The sequence below is a fragment of the Mauremys mutica genome, chromosome 1 (genome assembly GCF_020497125.1).
Source record: "Mauremys mutica isolate MM-2020 ecotype Southern chromosome 1, ASM2049712v1, whole genome shotgun sequence".
NCBI classification, from domain to species: Eukaryota; Metazoa; Chordata; order Testudines; family Geoemydidae; genus Mauremys; species Mauremys mutica.
In genome coordinates this window covers 225596056-225611465 of record NC_059072.1, presented here as the reverse complement: position 1 = coordinate 225611465, position 15410 = coordinate 225596056, and the positions used below count along the sequence as shown (strand labels likewise).

Sequence of the window (15410 nt, the reverse complement as noted above, 5' to 3'; positions counted from 1 at the left end):
CCCATGATGGCATGAGAGGCACCAGCACCCCTGCCAGAAGCCAGCAGAGTCTCTCCCTGCACTAGCCGTTCGCAGAGGAGGGAGCAAAGAACCCAGCATCTCAGCACAGTTTCTCTCCCTCACCCTCCGGTGAGAAATACGGACAGGACAGTGCCCCTGCTCCGCCCCACCTCTCTGCAGCATCTGGCCTGGGAAGAGGTAGAGGGGTGAAGAGCACCTGAAGTTCCGCCCCCTCCTAAGCCTGGGAAATGGCAGTGAAGAACCCCAGGAGGAGCAGAGGTGAAGCTGTGGGTGGGGGCTGAATTGATGTGAGGACTGAACTGGGTGGGGCTGATGTGGGGGTGGCTGGACTGATGGCTGCGCTGAACTGGGGTTGGGATTGATGGAGGTGGGGTGTGGGGTGACCTGAAGGACAGGATTAATTGCTGGGCATGGGATGATAGATGTGGGGTGACAGCTTCTGCAGCAGGGGTCAAAATCACCTTATCCAATACATTTGAGAGAGTGGGAAAGACTAATTGTCTCAGACTCACACCCTGCGGGTGGATAGGGGAAGTTAAAAAAAAAGAGATCAAAAATACGATATAGTCTTCTTTCTAAAATTTTCATTATTTTGGGGCCAAGCTCATGATTTTGAGAGGGTTTGACTCATGATTTTTGATCTCTTCAGGCTGGTAATGCTGCATTCTGATTAAAATATTAGGATGATGTAATAGCAAAGCACATGCAAAATGGTTTAAGAAATGGCTAACTGATAGATCTCAAACAGGAGTTGTCAGTGAGGGCTCATTATTGAGAAGAAGTGTTTCTACCTGGGATTGGCAGACATCAGTACTAGGCCTGATGCTGTCCAACACTTTCAGTGATACGCTAAAAGGAAATATAAAATCACTGCTGATAAGATTTGCATTTGACAGAAATGTTAGCAGCCTGGTAAACAATGATGTAGACAGAGCAATCATACAGAGCAATATGGATCACTTGATAAACTGAGGGATCATTGATACACAATACATTTTAATACAGCCAAATAAAGTCCAAACCAGTAATATATGTACTTGGCAGGGCTGCCCAAAGGGGGGGGGGAAGTGGGGCAATTTGCCCCAGACCCCACAGGACCCCTGCGAGCCCTGGCCCGGCGGCGGTCCAGGTCTTCAGCGGCATTTTGGCAGCGGGAGGCCCTTCAGTGCTGCCGAAGATGTGGAGTGACTGAAGGGGCCCCCGCTGCCAAAATGCCACCGAAGAGCCGGACCACCACCGGGTGAGTACAAGCACCACAGCTCCCCGCTTTGCCCCAGGCCCCCTGAAGCCTCAGCCCGGCCCTGGTACTTGGTGCTTTAATAGGGCCAGTTTCACAAAGCTGAAAACAATTATGAGGTAAATTATCTGGGAGGAAGAATTTAATCAGAAAAATGTGAAATATAATTTGGAATCATTTAAGAACACCTTACTAGAGTCCCAAAAACCAATTCCACAATTGAGGATGACGGCCATACTGGTTAAAAAACACCACCACCCTGGTTTAGAAGGGAAGGGAAGTCAGCTGTTAAAAAACTGCAACAAATAGAAAAATGGGGAAGTTGATAGTAATGAATATAAATCAGAAGTTAGGAATTGTTAGGCAAGGAGGCACATGGAGAAATCTATGGCTAGCAGAGTTAAGGCCAATAAGAAGTTTTTGAAATATATTAAGAACAAAAAATAGCCCTGGCCCCAGTATTGGTCCATTACTAGATGGGAATTGTAGAATTATCAGTAATAATGCAGAAAAGGTAGATGTGTCCAATAAATATTTGTGTTCTGTATTTGGGGAAAAAACAGATGCTATAGCCTCATTATATGGTGGTGATAACACTCTTTCCATTCCACTAGTATCTCTGGAGGCTGTTAAAGAGCAGCTACTAACATTACACATTTTTAAATCAGCAGGTCCAGATAATTTGCATCAAAGAGTTGGCTGAGGAGCTTACTGAATCATTAATGTTAATTTTCAATAAGTCTTGGAGCACTGGGGAAATTCCAGAAGCTTGGAAGAAAGCTAAAGCTGTGCCAATTTTTAACCAGGGTAAGTGGGATGACCACAAGAATTATAGGTCTGTCAGCCTGACATCAATCCCAGGCAAGATAATGGAGTGGTTGATACGGGACTCAATTAATGAAGAATTAAAGGAAAATAATGTAATTAATGCAAATCAACATGGGTTTATGGAAAACAGATCCTGTCAAACTGCTTCAGATTTTTTTTAGATGAGATTACAAGTTTGATAAAGGTAATACAGTTGATGCAATATACTTAGATTTCTGTAATGTGTTTGACTTGGTACTATGCAACATTTTGATTAAAAGTATAGAATGATATAAAATTAACATGGCACGCATTAAATGGATTTAAAACTAGCTAACTGATAAGTCTCAAAATATATCTGTAAACAGGGAATCGTCATTGAGCATGTGTGTTTCCAGTGGCATCCCACAATGATTGGTTCTTGGCCCTGTGCTATTTAACATTTTATTAAGGACTTGGAAGAAAACATTAAATTATCACTGATCAAGTTTGCAGATGAAACAAAAATTGGGGCATTGGTAAATAATGAAGATTTAGCTCAATCTGGATCATTTGGTTAACTGGGCACAAGCAAACAATATGCATTTTAATAGAGCTACGTGTGAATGTACAAATCTAGGAACAAAGAATGTAGGCCATACTTACAGGGTGGGAACTCCATCCTAAGAAGCAATGACTCTGAAAAAGATTCGGGGGTTGTGGTAGATAATCAGCTGATGCTATGGCCAAAGGAGTTAATGTGATCCTGGGATGCATAAAAAGGGGAAATTTGAATAGGAGTAGAGGCATTATTTTACCTCTGTCTTTGGCACGACTGCAACTATTGCTGGAATATTGTGTCCAGTTCTGGTGCCCGCAATTCAAGAAGGTTGTTGATAAATTGGAAAGGGTTCAGAGAAAACCTGCCTTATAGTGATGGACTCAAAGGGCTCAGTCTATTTAGCTTAACCAGGAGAAATTTAAGGAGTGACTTGATTACAGTGTATAAGTACCAACATGGGGAACAAATATTTAATAATGGGCTCTTCAGTCACACAATCCAAAGGCTGAAAGTTGAAGCTACACACTCAGATTGGAAATAAGGTGTCAATTTTAACAGTGAGAACACTTAACCATTAGAACAATTTACCTGTGGTCATAGTGGATTCTCCATCACTGACCATTTTAAATCACGATTGGATGTTTATCTAAAAGATCTGCTCTAGGAATTATTCTGACAAAGTTCTTTGGCCCATGTTCCACAGGAGGTCAGATTACATGACTACAGTGGTCCCTTCTGGCCTTGGAATCTATGAACCGCTATACATCTAAGGAACACAGGCCATACCAGAATGGGGGTTGAAGTGGACAAGCAACTCAACATGATCTCCCAGAGCAATGCTGCAGCAAAAAAAGGCTAATGCAATCCTTGAATGCATAAACAGGGGAATAGGGAGTTAGGGCAGCCATAGGAAAGTGATTTTACCTCTGTATACAGCATTGGTGAGATCAATACTGAAGTACTGTGTACAGTTCTGATGTCCACAGTATAAAAAGGATGTTGAAAAATTAGAGAGGGTGTGGGAAAGAGCCACAAAACTTGGAGGGCTGGAGAAAATGCCTTACAGTGAGAGACTTAAAGAGCTCAATCTGTTAAGCTTGTCAAAAACAAGACTAAGAGGTGACTTGATTACTGGGGAGAAAATAGCGGGTACTAAAGGATTAATGATAACCTAGCAGAGAAAGGTATAACAAGAACCAGTGGTTGGTAACTGTAGCAGATAAATTTGAATTAGAAATAAGGCCCAATTTTTTTTACAGTGAGGGTGATTAACCACCGTCCACTGGAACAAACTACCAAGGACAGTGGTGGATTTTCCAGCTCTTGAGGTCTTCAAATCAAGCCTGGATGCCTTTGATGCACATCTGGAAGACATGTTAGGCCTTGTCTACACTACGGGGGGGAGATCGATCTAAGTTACGCAACTTCAGCTACAGGCCTTTTCCTTCATATACCCATTAATTTCCATTCTTAACCACTTTACAGAGCTAGTCCTCAACACCATTGCCCTGTGGAGACACTGGCTGAAAAAAGACAAGCTTGAAGAATTCTAATTCTTCATGTGAGATATCTTAGACCTCAGCTACACTGGCAATTTGCCTCAATTGCAGCATTGAGAGCTGCTGGGAGCTTGGGTGATGTCACCAGTGCCAGCCCCTAAGGAGAAATTCTGGCTCCAATGCCCCGTAGACATCCTGAGCTAGCTTTAATCTAGCAACTGCGAGCACCAATAGCAGTGAAGCGAGGCAGCACAGGCTTCCACATGGGCTGTACAAAGCTGCCCAGGACTAGCTCTGTTCTCCAGTGGCTAGATTGGGCTGAAGTCCATGCTGCCGTGGCTTCACTGCTACAGGTACTCATGCTAGCTAAATCTAAGCTAGCTCAGGTATGGCTGCACCTACTGCAGTCACCACCACCACCCCCCCACTGCAATGCAGTCAAACCCCCAGAGGTTCAGCATGAGTGCTGCCCTATGACACTAACCACAATAGCACCCACAGCAGTTAGTAACACAGCCAACTGAGATCTAATACTCTCTTTCTGACCAGTCCCATCATTGATCCAGTACGTTGGGGCTGAGCTGATCACCCAGAATCAGATAGGACCCATTGTGTGCTAAGGGAATAGCAAGTTCAGTTCAAAAGCTACAGACCGACAGTCCAGGGCAGCATTTTAGGATGTCAGAACAAGTGAAACTAGTGCTGTAGGAAGCTCTAGAGAGAAAGGCAGTGAAGTACATAGCTCATAACTTGGAGAGAAATAAGCCCTTACCCGGCATGCACACTAAGCTGTTGGTTCCGGTGGCCCATACTGAGTTGGCACTTCCTTGACAATCACATTTGCAAGCTTTACTGTGCCAGTGCTCCAATCGGTCATCCTAATGTAATACAAAAGAGACCAACATAGCTGTCATATGCGGTGAGAGGAGACTGGGCCTGATTCTTCAAAGCCTTGCACCTTGTGTAGTCACTTATCTCTCTCCAGTGTGAGTGCAGAACACTACCATTGTGCTAGGGAAGCTCTTCGCTCCTGCTTTGCACTTACTTTGCATGGGTGTAAAAGATGGCACAAGGCAGTGGAAAAATCAGACCCGCTGTATTTATAGAGATTTGCCAGGAAACTTTATTGTCCTAGGGTCTGCTCACAATACATGTAAAGCTTTTAGTATGCTACAAAGGCTTGACCCTGCTTCCACTGAAGTCTATAAGAGTTTTATCATTCATTGGAAACAGAAATGGTCCCTAAACAAGGAAGTCACAGGAGCTGAGGATGAAATTCATCTAGGATGACCAGATGAGAGACGTGAAATATTGGGACGCCGGGGGGGGGGGCAGTTGCTGGCGGAGGAACAACAACAACAACAAAACCCCAAGAACCGGCAGTGGAGGAAAAAACAAAAAGAAAAGCAAAAAACAAACAAAAAAAACCAAGAGTCGCCGGAGCATAGGAAAAATTGGTGGGGGCTGAGCACCCACCAGCAGCTCCACACCCTGCCCCCCCCCCACCAGCTCGCCTTCTCTCTGCCTCCAACTCCCCGAACTGGCTGCTGCGTCCTGCTTCTCCCCCCTCCCTCCAGCGCTTGCACTGCCATACAGCTGATTAGCACAAGCCTGGTAGGGAGGGGGGAGGAGGAGGAATGCGGCGTGCTTGGGGAGGAGGCGGGAACAGGATGGGAATTTGGGGAGGGGGCAGGGCTGGGGGCAGGGCCAGGGTGGGGATTTGGGGAGGGATCCAGTGGGGGAGGGTGGGGCAGAGCCAGGGCAGAGTTGGGGGCGCAAGCCTCCTCTGCCTGTGTGCCGGAGGACAAAATATCGGGATAATTCGCGTCCTGACCAAACATCGGTCGGGACGCGGGACAAACAAGTAAATATCGGGACTGTCCCAATAAAATCGGGACATCTGGTCACCCTATGTTCATCCCATTACAAAGAGCCAGAGAAGACTCATGCACCAAACTTAAGTCTTATTGTGTAGGTGTGAATTTCACCCTAAATAAATAATGACATCTAATGCTGCAAAGTATTACCGTTGGGGTTCATGAGACTTCCATTAATGTAACCCAAATTTACATATTTTTGTTTCTGCATCATGAAAATCTTCCAAACAATCATCTCTGCTAAGGAACCAGTATTCTGAAACTCAGGGCCAGATTGTGCTCTTTATTAAATTGGTATAAATTCAGAGTATCTCAACTGACATCAGTGGAGTTATACTGTTTTGATACATTGGTGCCATTGAGATCTGAATCTAGCCCTAACAGAGTATAAATTAGGACCGATTCTCAAAATTGGATGATATATTATGGCATTATTGCATGGGGATTTGTAAGTCAGTGCCTCAAAATTGTGTTAATGTCTTGACCAAGCCTGGGTGAGATCAGAAAATTGTGTTTTTTAGAGAATGTATGGTAAGGATGACTGGACAGAATGAACCATAATTAACACCCCTTCCATTCTTGTTAGAGCACAAATAATTTGTGATATTGTAGCTCTGTATGATATTTACAAAGCTAGCTTTGTGCTCTCCCACTCTGAGAACCTGCCTCTACTGGGGATTTTTAATCCCCCTGTATAAATGTGCACATGGGTGCAAGACTGAGCCTTCACCAATGTGTCTTACTCTGGTAACCTACTGGAGTAAGTCACACAGATGCAAGCCGTGTTTTGCACTTGTGCAGCATGAGTCTACGTTAGGGGTTTGTACCCGTGGAACTGCATCCATGTGGTTACACTGGTGCAAATATCTCCATTCTCGACCCGCCCTCAGTGTTGTACTTTTACCAGGAGGTTGCATTCAGATGATCTGGTAACTAGCAAACAAGTGCAGAAGACCTTCACCCATAATTCATATTTAGGCAGAATAAACCACAAACACAGGGACTAACCCTGCAGCGTGCTGAGCACCCTCAGCTCCCACTAACTGCAGTGGCTAAGCACAATGCAGAATTGGTCCCAGAGAGTACTTAGATAACATTCAGATAAGCTTAATGGACTTACCTCACCAGGCGACAATGCCAGCGTGGCTGTGTGGACGAGATAATCAAGCATGGTAGAAAGAATAAAAAGAAAGTTAAGAATCGAAGGTGCTGCAGATAAATCCTGCTGTTCTGAAGAGTTAAATATACTTCACACAAGCTGACTTCCATGTGCTAGCAGAAGGACATGGACTACTGGGCAGGAAGAACACACCAATATATGGGTGAAATCCCTGCCTCACTGAAGTCAATGACAAAACTCCAATTGACTTCAGTGAAGTCAGGATTTCACCCTAAGTATTTGTAACACAACCATTTTGTGTGACTAGAATGAAAGAAAATTAAATTGAAACTGAACCCCACCAATCAATATTATACAGCAGACTAATTGTTTTCTAGCAGTGTTACCTCAGACAAGACCACTGTGGCCGATAAAGGGAAGATTTACAGTTCTCTAAAATTCTCTGACCTTGTTTATCTTCTGCCCCGCCTAAACTGTGGCTTCTTCAAGCACTCTTCCTGATTACAGGCCTGCTCCATCTCCCACTGAAATCAATAGGACCGTGTCTATGACTTTAATGGGAGTTCAATAAGGCCCTATCAGATTTGCTCGTCCAATAAGAAATGGAAAAAGACTACCATGTAACTGCTGAAAACCAAACAACACAACTTCAGCGTCAAATGTCCAGTGTCCCATACCTGCAGTGAACTGGCAAACTACTGATGATCGAGCCAGAGAGTAGAAAAAAAGTGAATAAATTTGAATGAGGAACTAGAAATTTGCAATCTACATGTTCTGTGAGCAATAAAAGAGGCTCTTTCTATCAAATAAATTACTGTCTGTGAATTGTTCACTGAACTCCAGTTACAGGTTTTCATTCCTACACTGGGCCATAGCTGAACCTAGCAAGGTTTAAATAATGCTAATAGTTAATAATGTCTTACATGTATATAGCAACTTTCATCGCATAATATTCCCAAAATGCTTCACAGTCATGATCAATTGAAATACAAACTACACCTCTACCTCGATATAACACTGTCCGTGGGAGCCAAAAAATCTTACCGCGTTATAGGTGAAACCGTGTTATATTGAACTTGCTTTGATCCACCGGAGTGCGCAGCCCTGCCCCCCCAAGCACTGCTTTACCACGTTATATCCAAATTCGGGTGGCGTTATATCGAGGTAGTGGTGTATTGACAAGGAGCAATTTATCCGCTGCTGAAACGTAGACTCCTCTCACATGTGGCAATGGCTTTGTACATATGCATCAGCACTCTCAAATAAAGAACACAATAAAGTACACGACAGAGGTGAGAGCTTGAAAACTATACGATGGTTTTTTTTTTTTTAAATGGCAACATTTGTTTTAACCTCAGTCCCCTGAGTCAGCATTTCTGACATCAGCAATTTACAACAATAAACGGAGACAACGCCAGATTTGTGCGGAACAGAGGTAAATTTGGGTCTAAAATGAATGATGCATCTTACAATCAGGTACAGCTGAGAGCTGTGTAGGCCACAGGCCCTACCCTGCTTCCACTGAATTCAATGGCGCAACTTAAACTGACTATAACTGGAATTTGGATGAGCGCAGACTGAGAAAAAATGACTAAATATCAAGTAGAGACCTCTGGATTTTGGCCCTTTGTAAAGAATAAATTCATGATAAAAAAGCTTAATTATGCAATTCAAATGCTTTAACGTCTTTCAGCACAAATGACTGAAATGTAAATAATATGATCAAGGTAAGAATCGAACATCGAAGTCCCTTCATATTTTGGTTCTAATGATACAGTGTGTTTCCTATCCATTTTGTACTGTATTTTACTGCCTTTAATACCATGAAAATAAATGTTCAGATCAGGTCATTAGCAGCACAGAACATGTTTACACAAATGCTGAGCAGGTGTATTCAGTTTGGTGCACTTTGGATCACTGAATTACAGAAATAGAACCAGAGACACTAAATTCTGTCAGCAAATAGACCACACAGTGATTTTAGTTTTTATTTCATTTGGTGGTTTATGCATTTAGGTAAATCCCAGAGTTCTTACTCCTAACTCAGTAAAAAATATCATTGATTAAAATGAGTTGCTTTGCCTCAGTAAGGAGTAGAAGGCTCAGTCCTTTCTGCTGCATATGACGTTCATTTTGCTAAGCAATGAGTCATGCCTACTTTCTATTAATTCTAGAGCTGGGCCTAAATCAAAACCCTAGATTTGAACATCCACAAGCACTGAGGATGTCTGCATTTGATGCCTCACTGGCCAATCTCTAGAATGGGCCAAACCAACCTCCCTGCCAGAGCTAAGAACTCCAAATGCTGGGGGTGTTTAGATCCAGATATAAAGTTGGTGGCTTTGGCCCTATCTACATAATGTAGTGTTGAGTATCTTCTGACTTTATAATTCTCTAATAACTTATACAAATGGATTATTATACAATCTTTCTATTATTATGGGGCAAATCTTGGGCCCTTTGAAGTCAGAGTGAGATTCAGTGAGAACAAGGTTTAGCCTGTGGTGAATAGTTGATCTGTTCACAGGTAATTCAAGGACTGTAAAAGCGAGAGCACAATAAGAAGAAGTTAGGAATTTATTCAAGCTGGTTGGAAATTTTCAAAATTCAAAAGTTTTCAACCAAAATGGGACAATTTTTTTGCCAAAATGTTTGCCAAAAAAAATCAAATTCTAAAATTTTTCAGTGAAAAAAGGAATTTGCAAAAAAAAATTGTCACTGTTTTTTGACCAGCTATAGAACTTGCTGAAAAATGTTGAAGTCCAGCAATTTTCTGTGAAAGGGGGATAATTTTGTTGTGAAAAATGTTCTTGTTTGTTACCAGCTCTAAAATTTACTCTGGAATTAACACAAAAAAGAAGTCATGCTGGTGTCATATTTCATGTCATATGTATTCTTGTGAAAAGAAGAACCACCGCCAGTTTTCTCTGTCTATACTGGCTTTATTTTGGGGTGCTGGTGGCTTACGGTCAGTTGCTTGTGGGGCCATTTTGTGCCATGGCTTCTTGAAGTGCTGTTGCCCTAGGGCTGAACTCAGAGCGAATGGGAGGAGTAGGCATGAAGAGCAGCACCAGGATTGGGTTGGGGCTGGGAGGGGGTGGGGCAGAAAATGAGCAGCCTCACGAAGGAGAGCTTCTCCGACCCTGTCCTCACTCCTGCTGGCTCCAAGTGCCCATGCATTTTGTGGTGAGTTGTTGATAGCACTGGGTAGCCCGCCTTGTGCACTGTCCCTCTGATTGAGCAGTCCTGCTCTCCCCACACTTTTAGCCTTCAGCTTAAGCTAGACTCACTGATCCCTGCTCTCCACCTCCACCCCCTCCCTTTTCTGTACTGGTGTCCTGCGTCTTGTCTGGTTTAGGTCTAGATTGTACAGTCTTCAAGGCAAGAACTATGTCTTATTCCATGTTCTGTAAAGCACCATGATCATCTGAGACTTAATCATTACAAATTGATAATCTTCTGTGCACCATAGCTGAGACTCTGCAAAAACTGTTGGCTCAGCTCCAAGTGGGGCTTCATATCACCCTTTCTGCACCTTACCTTATCTGCCCTGAATGTTCTGGATAACTTTCTTTTGTAATTGGGGAAATCACAGTGAGTGGATCTCTGACAAGTACTGTTAATTTGGTGGCAGCAGTTATACTGCAGACCCAACATCTAGCTTTTTAAAAAAATGTACATTGATGATTGTCACATGACTGAAAGCAATTAACTGGAGATCAAGCCAAGTCGGGTTAGGTCAGGTACAAGAGAGGTAAACTGCCATGGGTATATAAAAAACCCCAGCACATTTAATGAAAGGAACAGGAAGCTGCAGCCTCTCATTTTTTTTCTAATAGTTATTAGAAAAAAAAAGAGTTAATTGGGAAAGGAAGGCATACAGCTTATTGTGGTCTAAAATGATACTGTTAAGAGGAAACAAATTTTCAGTCAAAGGAAAAGAACAGAACTGACAAAATTTAAAGAGCATGGATACTACTAAGATCACTTGTGGCAGTGCATATTAGATATACGACACTGAAAGGATGCTAGAGCATATTTTCAAGAGTGATTATGTTTTATGACAGATGTAATAACATATGAGAGATCTATTTATGAAACAGTGAACCCATTTTAGATTATATAAAACATGATTAAAATAGATCATGTTATATGACCAAATAAACTCAAGTAAATCAAAATATTGTAAACACAGACATGTGGAGAATGTTTATTTTTGTTTATTTGCTTCTTTAAATGAACATTGTCAAACTAAAAATCACACGTCTGCTTGGAAATATTTTGCCTATCATTTGTGTAGATAACAGCTAAGTATGCCATTAAGAGAAAAATTAGTAAATCATATTTTCTATTTTTATAGTTTATAGGGCACAATCAATGTAATTGTTTCACCGGTATAATCAAGTAAGTCGGTCAGTTACACTCTTGTTTGTGTGAGTCAGTTCACACAGTAACAGAACAAAGAAAAACATGTTAACATGAAAAAATATGACAAAAACCTGACAGGAAAACTAAAGAAATAGGTGATGTACCTAAAACTACTTCTAATTCATATTCTGAATCTGACTTGGTTTCAAATTGATAGTGTCTCTTTAATGTCACAATATATATAAAATTATTAAATGGAGTTTTATAATACAACATTTAGCATTTGAAAGGGTTAAGACACTGCACAGATATTTGTTATTTTATCCTCTTAAACCCCACTCTGAGGTACACGGACCACAGGTAAGTACCCAGTTTGTAGGTAGGGAAACTGGAATAGAAAGCTGAAGTGAATTACCCAAAGCCACACAAAGCATCTGCGGCAGAGGCAAGATTAGAACTGAGACTTCCCCAACTCAGTGCTTATTACCCCAGCCCATACTACCTTTTTACAGAGAAGTTAGTAGAAGTCATAATTATGCAGATGGGTAAAAGTCCATCCAAACTTATTCCTTAGTATTCTGCTGTTTGTGTTTATTGAAAAGAAAATACAACTTTGGGTCTGTTTGCTTTTTGCACACAGTAAACTAAATACTCAGCATCCATGTAACTCTACTGACATCAGTGGGGTAGCACAGGTACAAATGAAAGCAGAATTAGGCCTAAGGCATCTGTATATTTTCCATACTTTTGATGTCTCCGGTCCTTAAATTATAATATTTGAGATGTTCACACATGCTTGGCTGTGTTAGACTTACAAATGAGTTCCTGAAATTATAAAACCTTTGACATGTACGTCAAATTTTGGTCCTAAACTACTTGTCAGTGTCCTTTTCAACAAGATGAGGGAATATCTGGGTTTTAAAAAATAGAAATGTATAATATATTTATGTAGTAGTTTATACAATGAATGTCATAAATAAGATATAATCCAAAATTTAAGACTAATTTGATCTCTGTGGAATAAGTAATACTATAAAAATTCAAATATCTCTGCTGTAATTACAGTATTAAATGCAATTCTTTATAATTTCCCTTCCCCTCATATCTTACAATGCTGGTTACCTGCTGGCCTCTCTACCAGAGGTGAATTCATTCCATTGGTGCTGTAGAAACCTAATGAACACCTTAGGATCTCTGGAGATAAGTGATGCTATATAAATATATAACATCATACTGATACATATTCAGTGCAATTCACCCCTGTGCAGAGGACCAGCCCGAGCTAGTAAGCCCTTTTTAGAGGACATAAGTGGCAGAGGGCAAATGTGCTGGGAGTGAAATCCTGGGTCCGTTGAAATCCATAGTTTTGCCATTGACTTCACTGGGGCCAGGATTTCACCCATAGTATTTAAATTGCATTTAAGTGGTTCATAGGCCTCTTGCTGGCCCTCTGCACAGGTTATCTCACCTTTTGTGTGCACTCCTCTGTCAGCCATTTGTCAAATATTTCAGCCCTTGGACGTTTCAGCTGTAAAATGTGTTCTTTGGGACAGATGCTCAGCTTGTGTAAATTGGACACACTCCATGGATTTCATTCAGTCAGTGAAACGACAGTGATTTACACTACCTAGCAATCTGCTCTTGTGATGAATTGTGTTACAGGGACCCTTCTGTTCAGGTTTAATAACCAGATTCAGCCAGGTTCTCATGTTTTTCCAGGGCTTATTCCTTGGATGTTACAAAAGCAGCACACACACCAACAATGTATGTTTTGTGTGCCTTAGCCCTGAGCTGCAGGGTTCAAATGCTTGCGATATAGTAACTCAGGACAAAAGTTTGAAAACTGCCAACATGATTTAGGAGCTTGCATCCCTTTTTTTTTTCAAAAGAGACTTAGGCACTTAGTGGTCAGTCAGGCCAGGATTTTATCCCCTGTCAGAGGGGCCCAGCAAACTTACCGTTGCCACTTAAAACCTCTAAATAGGGCTTTACTGGAACTTAAGTGAAGCAGAGGTCTTGGGCTGTTCCTCCACACGGGGTGAATTCCACTGAATCTGTATCATGTGTACCCTGTGTATGGGGCAGATTTGAACAAAGTTGATTGCAGTGGGAGTTAGGCACCTAAGTGCTTTTGAAGATCCTACTAGGTGCCTATTGGCATCTTAAAGCACCTAAATACCTTTGAGAATCTGTCCTTAAGAGCCTAGTTTGCTTTTGAAAATGGGACTTCAGCTCTTAAGTTTCAAGGCCCCCTTCAAAATTTGACCTGAAGTCTTCACACCAATGCATCCCTTGGCTGGTCTACAAAGATTGCCAATAGACATCAACAGAGCTGCTGTGGGGCATAAGGGGGACCTGTTCTTCTATCTGCTATCCTGTTGATGTGTCCCCCTCAGTGCAGTTGCAGATCTTGCGCAGTTTCACTCCTGGTCCCCGCTCTAATTTTATTCATGTGTTTTCTCCACAGCCAATAGGGAGCCAGTTGTGATGCAGCTATGTGTGTTTCCTGGGCTGAGGCCACCAGTTCATTTCAGTAACTACCAATCAGGGCAGGATTTGAGCCAGAGACATAAATGATGAAAGGTTAGTATCTCATTAGCCATCTCCTGAACCAGCCACTTCCCCAAGAAGAGACAGATGCTATTTTAAACTTCTCTCTGCTCTTTAAATCTGCTAGGAATGTTCCATATCCTTTCCCTTTAATACAAAGTAGAAAATAATGATATAAACATCATGTTTTGTGACCTGGGGTAGGCAAGACATAAATATGTATTTGGAAATTTAGGCATCTGGATTGAAATCCCGGCCCCACTGAAGTAAAAAACTTCAACTGAATTCAGTGGGACAAGGATTTCACCTCAGGCATCTTAATTACAGATGATCAAAAAAGCAAAATTATGAAGACTTCAAAGTTTTCAAATTGTTTCTGTTTCACAACACCCAAACTGGATCCACTTCAGAGTTCTAGTTTTTTTTATTTTTATGTGTGAAAAGTTAATTATTTTTTAATCAAAAATGTTATAAAAAACCACTAACAAAATGATTATTACAATGTTTTGGTAAATGGAAACAATTGCAACAACCATTTTCATAATGTTTTTGATGTTTTCAGTAATGTTTTTGATACATTTTTCAATAAAAAGGTATTGTGAAAAGTATTTGCAAAACCCAAATAATTTCAAAAACAGTTTTTCAAAATGGGTTTTTTTGCTTTTGAAAAAAGGCCCTTTTTAATTATTTTTTTTCATCTGAGAAATGTTGAGCAGCTCTGATCTTGAGATTCACACCATTCTTCCTTAGTATTGATGGGCATAAGGTATATTGCTGCCATTAGATGTATTGGGGTAGCCTGGGTGTAACTTAAGGTGGCCCTTAATGTGATTTGAATGTCTTGTTAAACCCACAGCTAATACAGAAGAGGCTCTTTTTTTTTTTAAATTTAGGGATGAGTTCATTTTTCCATGCATATACAGACACTGACAGAAGAATGCAGAATAAACATGTCACATTTAATGCGTTAAAACATATTTGTGTCAATAGAAAGCTCGGTGTGCACTTTATTTCCATATGGATTTGGGACCAACAGCTGCTCAGACACTAGTCACAAGAGCTTGCCTTAGCACCATCTGCTGCTGCTTTGGTAGGGCCCACTGCAAATATAAGAACCGGCCAAAAGGTGCATGTCAAACTGAAGAGAACAACTAAATTGGTTAGTACAGGATAACTGCTCATAGCTTACGTGACTGACCTGGTGGCACCTTCTTGATGGTTTAAGCTACAGGGAGAAGCTGATGGGAATTCTAAGGGATTGGAATGAAAGACTGGACCGCAGTCATTTTAATGTACAGGAGGTAAATGTGCAGTATAGAAGGCACTTCAGTGAGGAAGGAGAGAAAAACATGAAATACAGAAAGCAAAGTTTGGAAAGTGATGGCGCAAG

The 15410-nt window shown here is 41.4% G+C and overlaps 1 protein-coding gene across 2 annotated transcripts in view; it reads right to left on the bottom strand.

The window, feature by feature from the left end:
- The window catches only part of RS1 (retinoschisin 1), a 33521-nt gene that overhangs the window by 14199 nt on the left and 3912 nt on the right, over positions 1–15410 (bottom strand). For both annotated transcript variants that reach the window (XM_044993511.1, XM_044993500.1), the window contains exons 3-4: positions 7103–7128; positions 4878–4983 (exon numbers count right to left, since the gene is read on the bottom strand). In XM_044993511.1, the coding sequence (XP_044849446.1) occupies positions 4878–4983; positions 7103–7128 (132 nt within the window). The remainder of the gene's footprint in view (positions 1–4877; positions 4984–7102; positions 7129–15410) is intronic.